Source organism: Tenrec ecaudatus, chromosome 17 (assembly GCF_050624435.1).
Source record: "Tenrec ecaudatus isolate mTenEca1 chromosome 17, mTenEca1.hap1, whole genome shotgun sequence".
Lineage (NCBI taxonomy): Eukaryota > Metazoa > Chordata > Mammalia > Afrosoricida > Tenrecidae > Tenrec > Tenrec ecaudatus.
The window spans coordinates 20,042,543-20,059,741 of record NC_134546.1 but is presented as its reverse complement, the minus strand read 5'-3'; the positions used below and the strand labels follow the sequence as shown (position 1 = coordinate 20,059,741).

At 45.9% G+C, this 17,199-nt stretch overlaps 1 protein-coding gene across 1 annotated transcript in view; it reads left to right on the top strand.

Moving 5' to 3' along the window:
- Positions 1-2,832: 2,832 nt before the first annotated feature.
- PLB1 (phospholipase B1) overlaps positions 2,833-17,199 on the top strand; it is a 132,026-nt gene continuing 117,659 nt past the window's right edge. The window contains exon 1 of the mRNA XM_075536066.1: positions 2,833-2,890. Within this exon, the coding sequence (XP_075392181.1) occupies positions 2,833-2,890 (58 nt within the window). The remainder of the gene's footprint in view (positions 2,891-17,199) is intronic.

Genomic DNA, 17,199 nt, shown 5'->3' with positions numbered 1-17,199 from the left:
ACCTAACAACAGCTACATCTAATGCCCCTAGATATTTTCTATTTGATTTAATTTTTAATGAATGGGCTGATCATCCATCAGATTCAATTCTTGGCATAAGACCAGGTTACAATCTTCAGCTTGAAAACCACTCTTCAAGGCCTGCTGCTTTCATCCCCATGTTGTGACTGATGCTTGGTCTAGCGCCCTCTTATGGATTCCTGAATAACAGCAAAATATTCAGCTTTTTCATGTCCAAGAAGCCTTTGGAGAAGAATATCAATTCATGGACCTGCCTTTGCTTTTCCCTAAGAGGTTGTTAAAAATTTTTAAATAGGATTCTTTCCTCTTCTGGGACAAAATGTGTTCACTTTTAACAGCAGAAATTGGAGAACAAAAGTTTATAGACGAGTGATGCAGTTCCTCTCTGGCTTTCACAGATGCTAGTTGACTGCATAGGTTTTCAAAGTCTATTGCTGTCGGGTTGATTTCAATTCAAGTCAACCATGTGTTATAGAATAGAGCTGCTCCCTGGACAATTCTTGGCTGTAATCTTATGGAAACAAGGTATTTCTACAGTGGCACTGCACAAGCTTGAGCCACTAACATCTATGAGTAGTCCAGTGCCAATTATTTGTGTCCGATGGGTAGCAGTTGCTAATTAAGCCAACAAATAAAAGAATGCCACCACAGTGCCTGGTAAGAGCATCCAAGTATTACCTCCCTCGTTGCTTTATAGGCCATGAAGATTCCCGGAGTCATTGATGAAGCTCAAAGGTTTGTTATAGCGAAGAGGAAGTTCAGTTTATCTTATACCCAAAGACCTCATATAGGTTAAGAGTGTTTTAAAGTAATTTCTCACTTTTTCTTTTTAGTATAAAAGATGTTAGAGGGCTGTGTACGGGCCAGCCCATGTGGATCTTGGTGGTCTCGTGGAGAAGCAGTAAAAGAGGAAAGCAAACACATGGGGTGTCGAGCCAAGAGATGTTTGTCTATTTCCCATCATGCCTCCACGTGGTGGAAGCCTGGCAGGGACCTGCAAATACCCCTTGAGTCTTCACAGGTTCTGTGCTATTCCTCAGTGTGATTGGTGTTGTGAATCTGATGTACTATACAGTTGGTACATCAGCCTGGTGTCTCTTATTGAACTTGTAGGAAGTTTAATGATGATTTTAAGGGTATAATTTCTCAAGGGTGTCTGTGCCCAAGTGAACGGTCCCTGCAGAGCTCAGCCTTGGGAGCAGTAACTCCTCTCTCTGCCTGGCTCTGGGAGCGGGCTGAGGGTCTGCAGGAGGGGGATGGGCTAGCGCCCTCTGACTCCGGGGGTGGCTGAGACCCCAGGGCAGAGCTGGGGTGCAGCAGTCTACCAGGACTGAGTCAGCAGTCACCCACAAGCCACAGTTTCTGAGCAGACGAGAAAGGAAGACCATGTTCTAGGGCAGGGATCTGGGGCCACCAGCGCCTCCTGTGTTGTCTTCACTTTTTATTCAAGACAACTGAGTAATCAGTTTGACTTTGAAAATAGGAAGAGTTGTAAGAACCCCCTATAAATTATAAGAGGATTTTAAAACAAAGAAAATATGAAGAAAATGTCTGGATCAACCAAGGGATCAAGGTCTTGGGTTGGGTGACAGAAACAACCACCAGCCAAGGTGCCAGCAGTCAGGGGTCTTCAGTTTGACCAAAATGCAAAGATGACTTAACTATATGGGGGAGGGGGGGCTTCAGAAATGTGTGAAAAGAAGTAGAATTAAAGTATAAGGGAAATTTCCCTGGCCTTTTTGAATGTCTTCGTAATTGTTAACATGAACCCCAGGAGACTGTGATGTAATGGGCACCGCATTTAGCTCTCCAGAGCATTCGGTTATGCAGGACATTCCAGCGCTGCTTCCCGCCCCTTCCCCCGAACAATCCCCACCCCAATCCCCTGCCCTGTAGACCTGACCAGCCTTCCAGACTGAATTTGCCCAAGGAAAATGGCTGAGTCTGCCAAACCTGTTCCAAAGCTCACCCCTCCGTCCTCCACCCAGATGGTGAGCGTGGGTTGTGCACTGCTCCAGGATGAGCTTGCTGGGGAGGCAGCCTCAACCTCTCCCGGGGGTGCAGACCTGGAATCCCTCCCGGCAGGGCTCCTCAGACACAGTCAGACACTTCTCTGACTAGGATGAGGAGAGCTCGTATTTCGAGTGGGCTGTCCTCAGAGGGTCCCACATTGAGCTGCTAATCACAAAGTCAGCACTTCAAACCCCCAAGCCACTCCCTGGGAGAAAGACGAGGCTTTCTTCCTATGAACACGTACAGCCACAGAAATTCAAAGAGGCAGTTCTACTCTGCTCGATAGGATTGCTCTGTGTCAGAATCAACTTGGTGGCAATGAATTTGCTTTGGGTTTGGATTGGGTGTGACTTATCAATGCCATTCGATTCCCACAGCTATAGCTGAGACATAGACACCACCCCACCCCCTCAAGCTCTCGGAACTGTGACCCAGTTGAAATTTCCAATGGGACCTGGGGTTGCCAGGCTTGTGTTCCTCCCCACTCACCAGTCCCCTGGCAGCCACATCCTGCCAGGCCAGAGGAAGGGCTGTGCCTTCTTGGCCTTTAGTGTCTGTGCCTTGAACACGTTATCCATCTTTGACCCATCTGTCTCAAGTAACCCTCTGCCTAAATGTTAATATTTATCATTTACAGCCAGCCACTCCCCTTTTCAAAGGTGAAAACAGTAAACTTTATTACAGGTGAACCATCAAACAACTGAGGAGTGTATAAAAGTCGGAAAACGCGAGCTAGCCCATCCATCTGCTGAACTGATCTGCCTCACGCAGAAGCCAGAGGCACCTGGAGGAGTCGGCATGGGTCTGCGGCCAACCTCTTTCCTCCTGGGGCTGCTGGGGCTGCTTCTGGGGCAAGGTAAGTGTGCCTTATCCTCAGGGGACACCAGCTAGCCAGGCCTGCTGGTGTCTCTTACCACTTAGGCAAGGGTTTTGGGAGTAGAATGTGTTCTTTTGATGACATACAGGGGATAAGACACAAAATGCCTGCAGAGCTACTGAGGTGCAAGTATCCCAAAGCGGGGGGGGGGGGGGGCAAGAGGCGGGTGCTGGGATGCATGAGGAGCATAGAGGAGTTTTCCATCGTGGGCAAAAAGCCGCGATATCTTGATCACATTGCTATTATCAGGTATTTACTTTCTTTCTTCTTTTTTTCAGTATTTTACTTTTTGTTGTTGGTTAGGTACACAGAACCACATCCACTCGCAATCCCCCTCCCCCCCTCCCCCTGCCGCAACACCTTCTACAAGTACAAGTCAGTGTCATTGAGAACCTTCTCACTGGGCACCCATTTTCATTTTGGGACCATCGTCCATTTCCAAATTATTCCTCCACTGTTGACATAAACTCACCGTGTCTGGGTTCTTCCCTGGAAGGAAAGAACAGGTAACAGGTCTAAGCAGGCCTTTGCACAGCAGGCCTTTGCACTACAGCTTTCCCTGCTTCTGGCTTCGAGGGACACTGCGGGCGTCTAAGTAACGGTTCGGTAGGATCTACTTGAACTAGCAGGGTCTGCTCCAGCTCTGTCCCCCACGTGAATGGGGTTATCAGCTCGCAGATGATCAAGCCCAGTGTCAAGATCGTTAGCTCTGGGTTTGTATCCCGAGTAATGGAGAAGTCAGAGGCACATCCAGAGCAGACACATTTGATTATCCATAAGGTGTCTTCTGGAGCTTGAAATACTTCCTCTGGTTTGCATGCACTGCCAGAATTCACCTTCAAGACCACGCTCTCCCCCTTAGCATCGCAGGAGTGGATCACAAAGCCAAAGGGCCCGAGGGTGTTAGATAAGGGCTGGGTGAAAGGGAAAATCTATAGAGTATCTGAAATATCAATGACCTGTCTATCTTTACTGTTCACTCCAAGGAAGAGGCTGGACAAATACGGCGGGCTTGATGTAGAGAGAGTACCACTGTGTGTACCCAAAATGGATGGAGCGCGTCAAGATCGATAATTAATGCACTGTGGGTTTCAGGGAAACACCAGCTATTCAGGGCTCCATTCTTCCTCAGAGCACCTTTGCGTCTGAACTGAGGGGGTTTACTTTGTTTGCGGTTTTCTTTTGTAAGTAGGGATCATTTTTTCCCGGTGCGTCATCTGTTTACAACCGCTACAAGCGTCAATTGATCGGGGAGTGAGCCACATCGCTGTTGATGATGTGCGGGCCTGTACGTTTATCGTGCGTCCTATCGCCTTTTGGTGTAAAGCCCTTTCAGAATGAGCTGACAGTTGCAGTAGGAGCTACTTCTGCTTTCACACGAAGCCCCCGATTTTGAGTTTAACTCAATGACATGTGAAGAGGGCTCGTGTTATGGTCACACCTGCTCATGTTTGGAAGGCATTTTCTAGTCTCTCCTGAACATATCCTATAGTTTCATCTATCTTCCATTTGCATGATTGAGTTAGGGTCCAATCAATTTTTACTGGAAATATCTCTTTTGGTTAGGGATCTTAGGAGACTTTAACTTATTTTTAGACTTTTGGTTATGTCTAAGAAATTTTGTCATTTTTTTAATGTCTAAGAAGTTTTTATAACTTTGCCCCACTGTATGCTCAACTATTTTTACAGATATATGTGCAACATCAAAAACTTATTGCCATCGAGTTGATGCCAGTCACAGTGACCCTATAGGACAGAGTAGAACTGCCCTTGTGATTTCCTGAGATTCTAACTCAGTAGGGAGTAAAAACCCCATCTTTCTCCTTTGGGATAGCTGATGGTATCGAACTGATGACCTTGCAGTTAGTAGCTCAACGCACAGCCACTACCCCACCAGGGCTCTAATGAACACTGGGAGGAGCACAAGAGTTAACAGGAACAGAGATAAGTACTATTATAGCTACAATCTTGCAGTAACAGGAACCTATGAGTGAATGCATAGACAGGCATCTGAGCTCAACAGGGAAGGGGAAGGGACCTATACTCATGAATATGTGTATAAATGGAGAGCAATGTTTGAGAATTATGAGGGTAATGAATGTACAAGTGTGCTTTATACAATTGATGTATGTATGGGTTGTGATAAGAGTTGTATGAGCCCCCAATAAAATGATTTAAAAAAGAATACGTATATAACATTTGACAGAGGATATTTTCATATATCTATATATCTTACATACTTATACATATGTACAGCACAGATATGTAAAAATAGTAGCCAAATATATATATATATAAATATATATATTTTTTCCCATGGATTTAGTTCCCTACCCCTTCCCCTTCCCGTACCTGTTGAGCTCAGATGTCTGTCAATGCGATCACTCACAGGTTCCTGGCACTGCAACATTGTAACCCAGATGTCTGTGGATGCTCTCACTCACAAGCTCCTGGCACTGCAACATTGTAACCAAGATGTCTGTGGATGCGCTCACTCACAGGCTCCTGGCACTGCAACATTGTAACCCAGATGTCTGTCTACACGCTCACTCACAGGCTCCTGGTGCTGCAACATTGTAGCGATGGCAGGACTTACCTCTGCTGCCTTTCACTCTCCTGCTTGTTTCTGTTTCTTCCTTTGCCTTCATCAGTTTTTGCTGATTTTTAAAAACTTCCTTTTTTCCATAGTCCCAAATTAATATGTCTGTCCTCTATTTAGTGGTTTCTTTTCCCTCCCCCTCCCACCCCTGTTAAAGAATGTTTCTTCTTATGTGAGAATATTTTCTTGATATTTTTCATAATAATGGTTTCATACAATATTTGTATTTTAGTGGCTAATTTCACTCAGTACAGTATCCTCCAGGTTCATCCATGTGATGAGGTAGTTCACAGACAGAACCTATTCTTTATTGATCTGGCGTTTTCCATTGTGTGTATGGACCATGGCTCGTTTATCCCTTCTTCCCTTGATAAGACCTATAGATTGTTTCCATCTCCTTGTTATTGTGAGTTGTGCTATGATGAACCTGTGTATACATTCATTTGTGTTACAATTTTTCTCTAGGATATATACATACTAGTGGGATTGCTGGATTAAACGAGATTTCAATTCCAACTTAAAAAGATAATTTACTGGGGCTCATACAACTCTTATCACAATCCACAATACATCAATTGTGTAAAGCACATTTGTACATTAATTGCCCTCATCATTCTAAAAACATTTGCTCTCCACCTAAGTCCCTGGCATCAGCTCCTCATTTTGCCCCTCCCTCCCCACACTCCCTCCCTCACGAATCCTTGATAATTTATAAATTATTATTTTGTTATATCTTATACTGTCCAACCTCTCCCTTCACCCACTTTCCTGTTGTCCATCCCCCAGGGAGGAGGCTATATGTACTCTTGTAATCAGTTCCCCCTTTCCACCCTACCCTCTCTCCACCCTCCTGGTATCACCACTCTCACCACAGGTCCTGAAGGGATCATTGGCCCTCGATTCCCTGTGTTTCCAGTTCCTATCTGTACCAGTGTACACCCTCTGATCTAGCCATATTTGTAAGGTAGAATTGGGATCATGATGAGGAGGGGGGAGGCATTTAGGAATTTAGAAAGTGGTATGTTTCATCGTTGCTACACTGAACCCTGACTGGCTCGTCTCCTCCCCATGACCCTTTTGTAAGAGGATGTTCAGTTGCCTACAGATGGGCTTTGGGTCCCTACTCCGCACTCCCCCTCATTCACAATGATTTGATTTTTTGTTTTTTGATGCCTGATCCCTGATCCCTTCAGCATCTCATGATCACACAGGCTGGTGTGCTTCTTCCATGTGGGTTTTGTTTCTTCTGAGCTAGATGACCGCTTGTTCACCTTCAAACCTGTAAGACCCCAGATGCTATATCTTTTGATAGTCGGGCACCATCAGCTTCCTTCACCACATTTGCTTATGTACCCATTTGTATTCAGCAATTGTGTCGGGAAGGCGAGCATCATGGATCCATTCAATGTTTTAAGGAAACAGTGTACTCCCTTTCACAGTGGTTGCACCTCTTTAAAGTTTCACCAGCAGTTGATGAGGGTTCCATTCTCTCCACACTTGCCAGCACTTGCTGTGTCCTGTTTTGTTGTTGTTTTTTTTCACTTTGATACTAATTGGGGAGTGAAGTAATGATCATGAACATTTCTTCCAGTGTTTGTTTGATGTCTAAATGTTTTTTAGGGAAGTGTCTGTTCATGTATTTTACCCATTTTAATTTGGATCATTTATCTTTTTGTTGTTGAGGTTTTGAAGTTTTCTATAAATTTTAGAAATTAAGGTCTGATATGTTGTTGCCAACTTAAAAAAAATCTTGTATAAAGAACTACTGCTATTTTCTGGGCTTAGGAAAATTCTTCATTATAGCTCTTTCTTCATTTTTGTCCAAGATTTAAATTATACAGTTGCTTATAGACCTAGTTCCTAGGAGATATATATATATATATATATATATATATATATATATATATATAATGGTAACTGGCATGTTAGAGGATTGACTGGGAAGAGCTAAGCCTCTAAACAAAGTTCAGAAGGGGGTGGTGAGTAGAGGTGTTGAAGGAGGAGGGGGCCAAAGGAAACAGGCAAAGAAGGACAGTTGGGTAAAAGGAGGCCCGTGGAGGACATGGAGGGGAGATATTGCTAGGGCAATGAATCTAGATTGTTGTTGCTGATATTTGCCAAATTATTTATTAGCTTTGATGAAAAGACTTTTGGTGAAGCAATATTTAAAAAAACAGTTATTGGCACTTCAATAGAAACAGAACTGGTTTTTGTGTGTTGATATTGAACCTGTGTCTTTGCTGAAACCATTTGTGTTAGGCTGGGGGGATTAGAGAAACCAACCCAGTGGCACTCATCTATGTGTAAGAGAGAGCTTTATATCAAGAAGTAGTTATAGATCAGGAAAATACCCCAGTCCAGTCAAGTTCATAAGTCTGATATCCATCTCTAAATCCCTCTTCAGACTCACACAGCCACAAACAATGATGCAGAATACAGGTAGCTCACAGGCCAGTGAGTGCAGTATTGTGGATCCAGTGGTGGTGGACCCATCTCCAGGGGTCTGGCAGGTCTCCAGCAGGTCTCTGAGTGGTTCTCCAGCAGGAAGGTGAAGCAGACGGAGAAAGGGGTTGGCCTCCAGTGAGCCATTCATCTCGGTTGCACATCCAAATGAGGTCATCAAGCTACGACTTGATTGACAGGCTAAACTCCATCTTGATACTTTGTCAAGTTGACATGAAATTATGTAACTCCCACACCTTTTATGTACTTCAGTAGCTTCTTTGTGGATTAGTTGGATTGTCATGCCATCCTCAAACAGGGATAGTTTTGTATCTTTATTTTCCTGATTTGATACCTTTTCATTATTTTTCTTGCCAGAACATCCAGTTCAGTCTTAAACAGCAGTGATGCAAGTGGAAAGACTTGTCTTGTCCCTGATCATGGGAGGATATTTATTTTATTTTTCCTGGGAAGATATTTCTTAAGCTATTGAATGTGACGTTAGCTATGGGGCATTTTATAAATGCTCTTTAGCAAGCTGAAAGGAGCCCTGGTGGCTTAGTGGTCATGCATTGGGCTCCTAGCCACAAGGTTGGTAGTTTGAAACCACAAACCACTGGACAGGGGAAAGATGCAGTTTTCTGCTCCCACAAAGAATAATACTCTTGGAAACTCACAAGGGCAGTTGTACCTTGTCGCTATGAGTCAGAATCGACTCAGTGACAGTGAGTTTGGTTATTTTAGTTTTTAGCAAGCTGAGGAATTTTTCTTCTATTCCAAGTTTGAGTGTTTATTATTATTATTTTTATTATTAAAAGTTACTGAATTTTGTCAGATGTCTGTCTCTTTTATTTCTGCACCAATTGAAAAAATATGGTTTTGATTCTTTGTTCTACTAATTTGGTACATGACATTGACTTTTCTTTTTAAAATGGAATCATTTTTGCATTCCTGGGATGTGTAAACCTTTTATACATGGTGTATAAACCTTTTAATTTGATAGTATTTTGTTGGAATTTTGTGTCTGAATTCATCAGGGTATTGCTCTGTAATTTTCTCCATCTGTGGTGTCTTTTTCTGGGCTTTGGTTTAGGAAAGTGCTGGCCTCACAGAAGATGTTGGGAAGTATTAATTTCAATGTTACTGTTTTTCTGTGGTTGTTATTGTTGAAGGATTCAAGAACCGTTTTGAAGTCTTTAAATGTTTGGTCAGAACTCAGTAGCAGAAGTCACTGAGTTCTGGACTTTTCTTTTCTTGGGAGATTATTGGTTACTAGTTCAATCACTTTTTTGTGTGTCTGTTGAAATTTTCTATGTCTTATTGAGTTAATTTAGATAATTCATGTGTTTCTTCCCGCCCCCCTAAGAATTTGTCCTTTTCGTTTATATCATCTAATCTGTTGGTGTACAATTGGTCAATATATTTTCTTTAATCCTTTTCATTTGCATACTTTCTGATGTTAGTGATTTGTGTTTTTCCCCTCCTTTTTTCCTTTGATCAGTCTAGTGATCAGTTATTGACCATTTCCAAGAGCTAACTTTTGGTTTCCGTGGTTCTCTGTGCCCTTTTATCTATTGATAAATCATTTATCCGTGCACCTTATTATTTCCTTCTGTTAGTTTCAAGTTTAGCTTGCGGTACCCAGTTCCTCAAAGGGGAAGAATAGGTTACTGATTGGAAGACATTTTTTTAATGTAGACGTTTAGAGGCACACATTTCACTGTGAGCACCGTCTGCCTCGCATAAATATTGGCAAGTTATGCTTTCGTTTTCTAATGTTTATGACTTCTTCTTTGATGCGCTGGTTGTTTAATAGCGCATTCTTTGATTTCTGATACATGGATTTTGAGATTTTCATCTGAGGAGGGTTTGGTATTGGTATTGTATTTAAAAGTAAAATCGCTACCTCGGTCAGTGTTAAGCCATGCAAAAATAATAATAGTTTATAAATTATCAAGGGTTCCTGAGAGTGGGAGAGTGGGGGAGGGAGGAGGAAAAATAAGGAGCTGATACCAAAGGTTCAAGTGGAAAGAAAATGCTTTGGAAATAATGACAACAAATGTACAAATGTGCTTGACACAATGGATGGATGGATGGATTGTGATAAGAGTCGTACGAGCCCCCAATAAGGTAATTAAAAAAAATAAAGTAAAAATTCTTTTCGTATATAGATTTTGAAAGCTTTGCGCATTTAGGCTGTTATTCGTAGTAATGTGCTTGTATAAGCGCCCCAGCTTTCCATCACATCGTTGGTGGGTTCCATCCAGTCTTTGCCACCTCCCCCCACCCCCACCCCAGATCCTGGCGTTTGCCTCTGTTTCCCTACATAAGCCCCGAGTTCTCTTTCTGGCTTTAATCTGAGGTTCTACAACTTTGAAGGTCCCTGCTTGAATCAATGGCTGCTATGGTGGGTGTAAGATGGCACTCTTGCTGTTTCTGTCCTTCCTTTTCCTATTGTTAGCTGGGTTTCTTCCATTTAAAAACAAAACAAAACATTTCCTTCTCTCTCCTAGCCCTTACTGTCTTATCTTTTTAATATAATATGTATATATGGGTTCTTTGATGAATCCGGTACTGCTGTTGGACGGAATCCTCTCTATAGGTCACTGGGTCGAGTGGACTTATAAAACGGAACCAAACCCAATGCTGCTGAGTCAGTGCTGACACATGACAGCCCCCGTGTGTCACACTGCAGCTGCTCCACAGGGGCTTCTTTTGGTTGTTGTGATTGTTTGTTTATGGCTGATGACTCTACAGAAGCAGGTTGCCAGGCCTCATGAGGTGTTGCTGAGCGAGGCCAGGCTGCCTACGTTTCAGCCAGGAGTCGAGCACAAGCCATCTTCACCACTCCAGCACCCACACAACCTCAACTCGGGGCTGATTGGTTATCTTAGGCCGAGTTTATATCATCCCTTACCGCCCGTTCAGCACACACTGTGCTGAGAATGAACCTACTCCATCCAGACGCATCTGTCTTTCACGTTGAGCAAAGATGCCTATGTATTCCACGTCTTCAGATCCGGAACCGGCGTTCAGGCTGGTGCTTTTGAAGGTCTGATTTTCTGCCCTCAACACGGCGACTGTGACACTGGCTCCAGCGTAGGGACCATTGTGAGGATGGTGCAGGACCAGGGAGGGCTTCCTTCTGTAGTGCATAGGGTCGCGATGGGTCTGAATCCTCACAGACACAGCCCCTGGCTTCTGGTCATCCCTCCATTCCCTGCCCCCTGAGAGCTCAGACTCAAGGAAGACTGAGGGGTCAATCCTTCAGGCAGCTTCTAGAGCAGCTGCCACAGAACACCCTACTCCCAAACTCTGCCTACTTCTCTCCAGAGCCACAGTCAGAGAAAGAAAATCTGATTAGGGAGCCCTGGTGGTTACAAGTTGGGCTGCGTTGCCCAAGGTCAGCAGTTCAAACCACCACCTGCTCTTCAGGAGAAAGACAGGACTTTCTACTCCTGAGGGCAGCCACAGTATCGGAAACTCAGATGACCGTTCTACCCTGTCCCGTCGGGGTCCCTATGAGTCGGCATCGACTCATTGGAGGTAGATTTTTTTTTAATTAGGGAATTTAACAAATTGCCACAAGTCAGGAGGAGTAAACAGGATGCAGTTATCCATCCACAGTAATACCTCTCCTCAGCCAGAAGCCAGGTCTCTCTCTGGTCCTCAGCCTCTCACCATGTGGCTCCTTGGCCTTTGCCTCGGTGGGCCAGGAAGGCAGTCCATCCCTCTGCCTCATGCCCACCGTTTGAGTCCTGTGTTTCTGTTCAGTCTCTTGATCTCCTGGCCCGGCTGTTGGTACCTCAGGTCTTGACTTCTGCTCCCCTGGAGACTTATCTTCCAATGATCCTGGGATTTCTCTGTATCCAAAATAGCTCTGACCCAGAGGAATGGATTTGATGGAGGTGTGGCTTTGTCTTTCAGCAGAGCATTCCCCAGGGAAATAAAAGGTAATGATTTAGCTCACACCCTCTACTAAGGTAGAAACTTACTCCCACTTTAATCCCGGCTGTTAGCGTAACAACAGGTGTTAGGCAGCCAAACCCTGCCTGGTCCTGACCATCCTCACAGTTGTTCCTATGCTTGAATACCTTGTTGCACCCACAGTGCCATCCATCTCCCTAAGAGCCTTCCTCTTTTTTTGCTTCCCCTCTGCTTTCAAACTCACTTTGTCCTCATTGCAGTCCATGGTACTTTCAATGTTCTTCTCCAGCACCACAATTCAAAGGCATCGATTTTATTCGGTGTTTAAGTTTTACATGCACACAAGGCAATGGAAAACACCATGGCTGGGTCAGGCACATCTCTGTCCTCAAAGTCAAGTCACACCCTTGCTCTTCAATACTCGGAAGAAGTCTTGCACAGCAGATTTACCTAATGCAATGCGTCTTTTGGTTTCTTGACTGCTGCTTCCATGAGCATTGTTTGTGGATACACACACACACACACACACACACACAATTTGGCTATGAAGTGTGTGTGTATATGTATACAATGCGTACAATATTAGCAAGTGTATTAATTCAACAGAATAATCTAAGGGAACCCTCAAGATTTAGTGGTTCCATGTGGGGCTGTTAACTGCACAGTCAGCAGTTCAAAGCCGCACTGCATAGTTCCTTGGAACTTTCTACTCCGGTAAGAGTTACGGTCTCACAAATGCACAGGAGCAGCTCTACTCTGTCTCTTAGGTTGCTATGAGCCCGCATTCAATCAAGGGCCGTGAGTTTGGTTTTTGTCTTTTGAAAACAGGATCATTTATGATTTTCATAGTCAATGGAAAGACCTTCAGTAAGATTTAATATTGCTGATGAAAAAATTTAAAGTTACAGGGACCCCCTTTATATGTACATATATGTGTGCATGTGTGTGTCCGTACCACAGGCTATAAACTAACTGAATAGGGAAATATTCAGTTTCCTGCTAAGGTCAGGAAGAAGTCATGAATGCCCGCTATTTCCATAGCTATTTTGATATGACTGCACTAGCCAATGCAGGTAGAGAAGAATAAATAAAGGTAGAAGGATTAGAAGGGAGGGAAACCACCCCTATTGGCTGATGATATGGGAGCGTATCCTAGTTCATGATCAAACTAGCTCAAACAATAGAAGAATTTCCTAAGTTAGATCGTATAAAATTATCATGCAAACTCAATAACTTTCATGTACATGGGTATATAAACTGACTCAGAAGATATATAAGAGACAAGCAAATTTATAATAAAAATGAGGACAAGGGGATCAGATTTCTCTTCCCTCAGTTTACCAGGAGTCCTGGGGGCAGAGTACTTCCAAGCTGTGCTGACTGGCCAGGTGCATCCTGGGAGAAAGCTCTGACTTTCTACCCCTGTAAAGAGCTACGGTCTAGGAAACCCACAGGGACATTTCTCCTCAGTGTCAATGGCAGGGAAGTGTTTGTTGTTCTTGTTTTTTGTTTGTTTGTTTTGGTTCGCCCTTAATTTGTCCATTTAAGATGATTCCAATAAAACACTCACCCGCTCTTCTCTAAAGCTAGACATGCTTTAGCCCTAAGGTTACACAGAAAAATAAACACAAGGAGCCTCTTGGGAAGATAGCAGGCAGGGTAGGTCTAGGATGCGGATTCTCACACCACGAAAAGCAACCGGAAATCCTTCATCTCAACTCTAAGAATTCAGAAGAAGGAAGCAAATGTTTGTAAGAACTAAATGCAAAGTAAAACAAGAAAAGGAGACTTCTCCCTTGTGACAAAACTTCCTTTCTACTGCCCCTCGCTCTCCTGGAGCGGCCGCTGGGCCACTGCGTACAGTGGTCCACTAGCTTTGTGTTCACGAAAAAGAAGGGCCGAGTACTTAGAGAATGGTGGTTTGGGACTTCGCAGACATCTCTGTTGGTTTGTCATCTCATCCCAGGAGAAGCTGTGTCTCCCCAAAGATTGTGATACCGTTCATCTTCTACTACTTTTTGACAGTCCCAATGATAAATGTAGACTAACTGATCAATGAGGGCAGTTGCAAGCACTGATATTGTAGACAGGGCCAAAGAATAAGCTTCTTTATACTGGAAATTCAGAAGGCGCTCAGGTGGTACTATCAAGTAAGCAGTAGACTGCTAACTGCAAGGTGAGTAGTTCAAAACTACCAGCCACTCTGAGGGAGAAGGATGAAGCTGTCTGCTCCAGTACAGATGGACAGCCCTGGAGACCCTGCAGAGGGTAACTGTGCATGGCGGAGTGGGTTACGAGTCGGGCTCCTACCCCCCAGGTCAGCAGTATGAACCCACCAGCTGCTATGAGGGAGACAGATAAGGCTTTCTGCCCGCATAAAGACATACAGTCTACTGTAATCACAATGGACCATGAAGAAAGCTCAAAGAGTGGGAAGGAAGAAACCAAAATCTACTGTGATAGGGGTGGTTTTATTAAATGTAAACTGATAGAGGATCATTTGAGGGCCAGTGTCCAGGCAAAGAGTCACAGTCTTGGGATTGCACAGGGGCAGGTCTACTATGCCCGTAGGGTCACACGAAGTTGGATGACACTTGATGGCAGCAGGTGAGGGAGTCAAGCCTAGGATAAGGCATAAGGAGCCTTTTAAAAACTGTATTTGAAGACTGGCCTCAAGGGAAACATACTAGATGAAGTTAGAACGGAGTTCCACATGCCAATTGTGACTATCCTGTGACTCCCTGGCTGAGAGGGCCTTGGTGCGTGTGCAGACCTCTCTGAGCTCAGTTTCCAGAGGCAGCAGACAAGATGATCTCACAAGCCCTTCCGCCTCAGTCATTCTAGAGTCTGACCACAAGGCACTTCTCTGGCCCTGGAGTCAGCTTGCCCTGACAGTGGCACCTGCGTGCCCCGACACGACACTGACATGGGAGAAAGGGTCCCTATCTCTCAAAATCCCAGCAGCATCCTGATACTGGATCAGCAGCCTGATGGTGCAGGACTTTCTGACCAGTGCCCATGGCTAGCGTCAGGCAGGGTGAGCTCCCAGGTTGACGGCAGCACCCGTGGGCCCTGTGTGCGAATGGGAATGAGACAGTGCATGGATGACAGCCCTTTGACGGTCACCCACAATTACCTGCTTGCAGTCTGACACAGCTCAGGGACAGACACGATGCAGCCTGGCCCGTCGGGTCCCAGCTGGTCAGTGCGGCTCACTGCTGAGCAGATGGAAGTGGCGGGCAGAGGCCAGCCCTGGCCTGCTAGTGCGGTCCGTGAGCCCGTGGGAGTCAGGCAGCCATTCTGCGTCTGTCAAGATGCAGCCGGCCGGACTTCCTGCTCTCTAGCGCTGTGTGAAGACAGTGCACTTGGCACAGGGCTGAGGATGTCACGTACCTGGAGATGGTCACCCCTCACGTGGGCACAGCCGGCTTCTGCTCACGTAGCGCCGTCCTACTCATGGGTCCTTACTGCAATCCCTGGAGGAAGGCAGGGAGGCGATGCTTGTCCCCATTGCGGGGATGAGGAAGCTGTGGTTCAGAGAGATGAGCCGCTCTAACCAGAAGCCAGCGGGCAGGGTGGGAACTTGTGCGCAGGACCCAGTATTCACGGGCAAATGTCAAGAGAATTTATAACTGAAGAACGGATATGATGCTTTGATTTTTGCTTTTGAAATTGCCCCCCCCCCCCGAGCAGATGCTGCACTTGACCTTCTTTGAGCCTCTGTGAAAGCTGGAAGCACGTGACCCTCCCCAGAGGGGCTTTGGCATTTTGTTGGGGCACCAGACCCCACCCTGGGACCCATGAGCCCGGAATGTCTGTTTGGGGCCAGGCGTTGAAAAGCTCCCCGGTGATGTGCTGAGAACGTCTGCTTGGACAGCGCGTCCCCGGAGCTCCGAGGGTCCTTTGAGGGCTCAGGAGCCCGGGTGTCACAGCCCCACCCAGCACCAATGACTGACCTCAGACAACCAGGTTCTCAGAGCGCGCGTGGAGGCCAGTTTCTCTCGTTACCATCAGGAGGGAACCAGACATGTTTCCCCATTACTGACCTGACCGAAGGGGCGCCTGTGCAGGGACCTCGGGGTCCTTCACGGGCCCATGCGCCTGGTGCCAGCACAACTTGCCCAAAGGGAGCAGGTCAGCCTCCGCGCTGAAGGACTCTCCGAGGCCCAACAAGAAGCCTGCCCTGACAGTGTCGCCAAAGAACCTAGAATCTCTGTGCTCCAGACAAGAACCTCTCTCCCCACGTAGAGGCAGGAAGCACAGAGAAATGGACCAGGGATGCGAGTCATTTCAGAACTCAGGGGAGACAGGACCAGGGAGTCCTGAGTTTTCATCTGAGTCTTCGGGTGTGGACACGCACCTCACTGTTGCTAGGCACAGCCTCCTATAGATGAAAGTATGTCCCCCCACCCCAGCTGAAAAGCAACAAAGAAAACAACTTTACCTGGAAGTCCTGGCCCCCGGGGCCTGTGGGGACCTTGTTTGGAAATAGCGTCCGTGAAGATGCCGTCAGTGAGCTAACGTGAGGTAGGGAAGTTCACACGAGGTCATCGCAGAGGAGAGGGGCTCCTCCTGCCATCTGAATGGGGTCCTATGAGAGAGAAGCAGAGACACAGATGGAGGGGAGACACGCCTGTGACCTTGGAGTGATGCTGCACCTTCATGTCAATGAGTGTCTGGGGACCAGAAATGAGACGAGGGAGCACGTGACCCGGAAGACACCCTGACATTGGACCACTAGCCTCCAGAACTGAGAGACACTGCGTTTCTGTTCCTATAAGTCATCTCAGCTTGTTCTTTAACACGGGAGCCCCAAACTAAGACACAGCCACCTCGTGACATCCATCACGAGTGACTCACAGCATCAAGGGAAAAAGATACACTCTGAGCTCTAAGACACGTGAGGAAATCACAGGCATTGAGGCTGGGAGGATCTCGACGGTGCTCTGATCCGCCCACCTCTGGACGTTGAAAGTGGAATGACCGCTGTGAGTGGCCATTGGTGAGTCAGGGCGACTCGCAGCAGCCTCGCGTCGACCAGAATGGGGTGCTGCCGGACCCGGCACCAGCTTCCGGCTTGAGTCTGTTTTGATGGCTGCTGTGTTGCTCCAGCTCACGGAGGGGCTCCTTCATTTTCGACGACCCTCTACGAACCATGAGGTCACTTTCTAGCTGTTGGTCTTCCCTGAAGATGTGCCCAAAGTGAGGGAGTTGAAGGGCTGTCCTCCTCCCGTCTAAGAAGCACTCTGGCTGCGTTTCTCGCAAGCCTGATCTGTTTGTTCTTCTATAACCAGTGATGTATTCAGTAGCCGTCACTCAC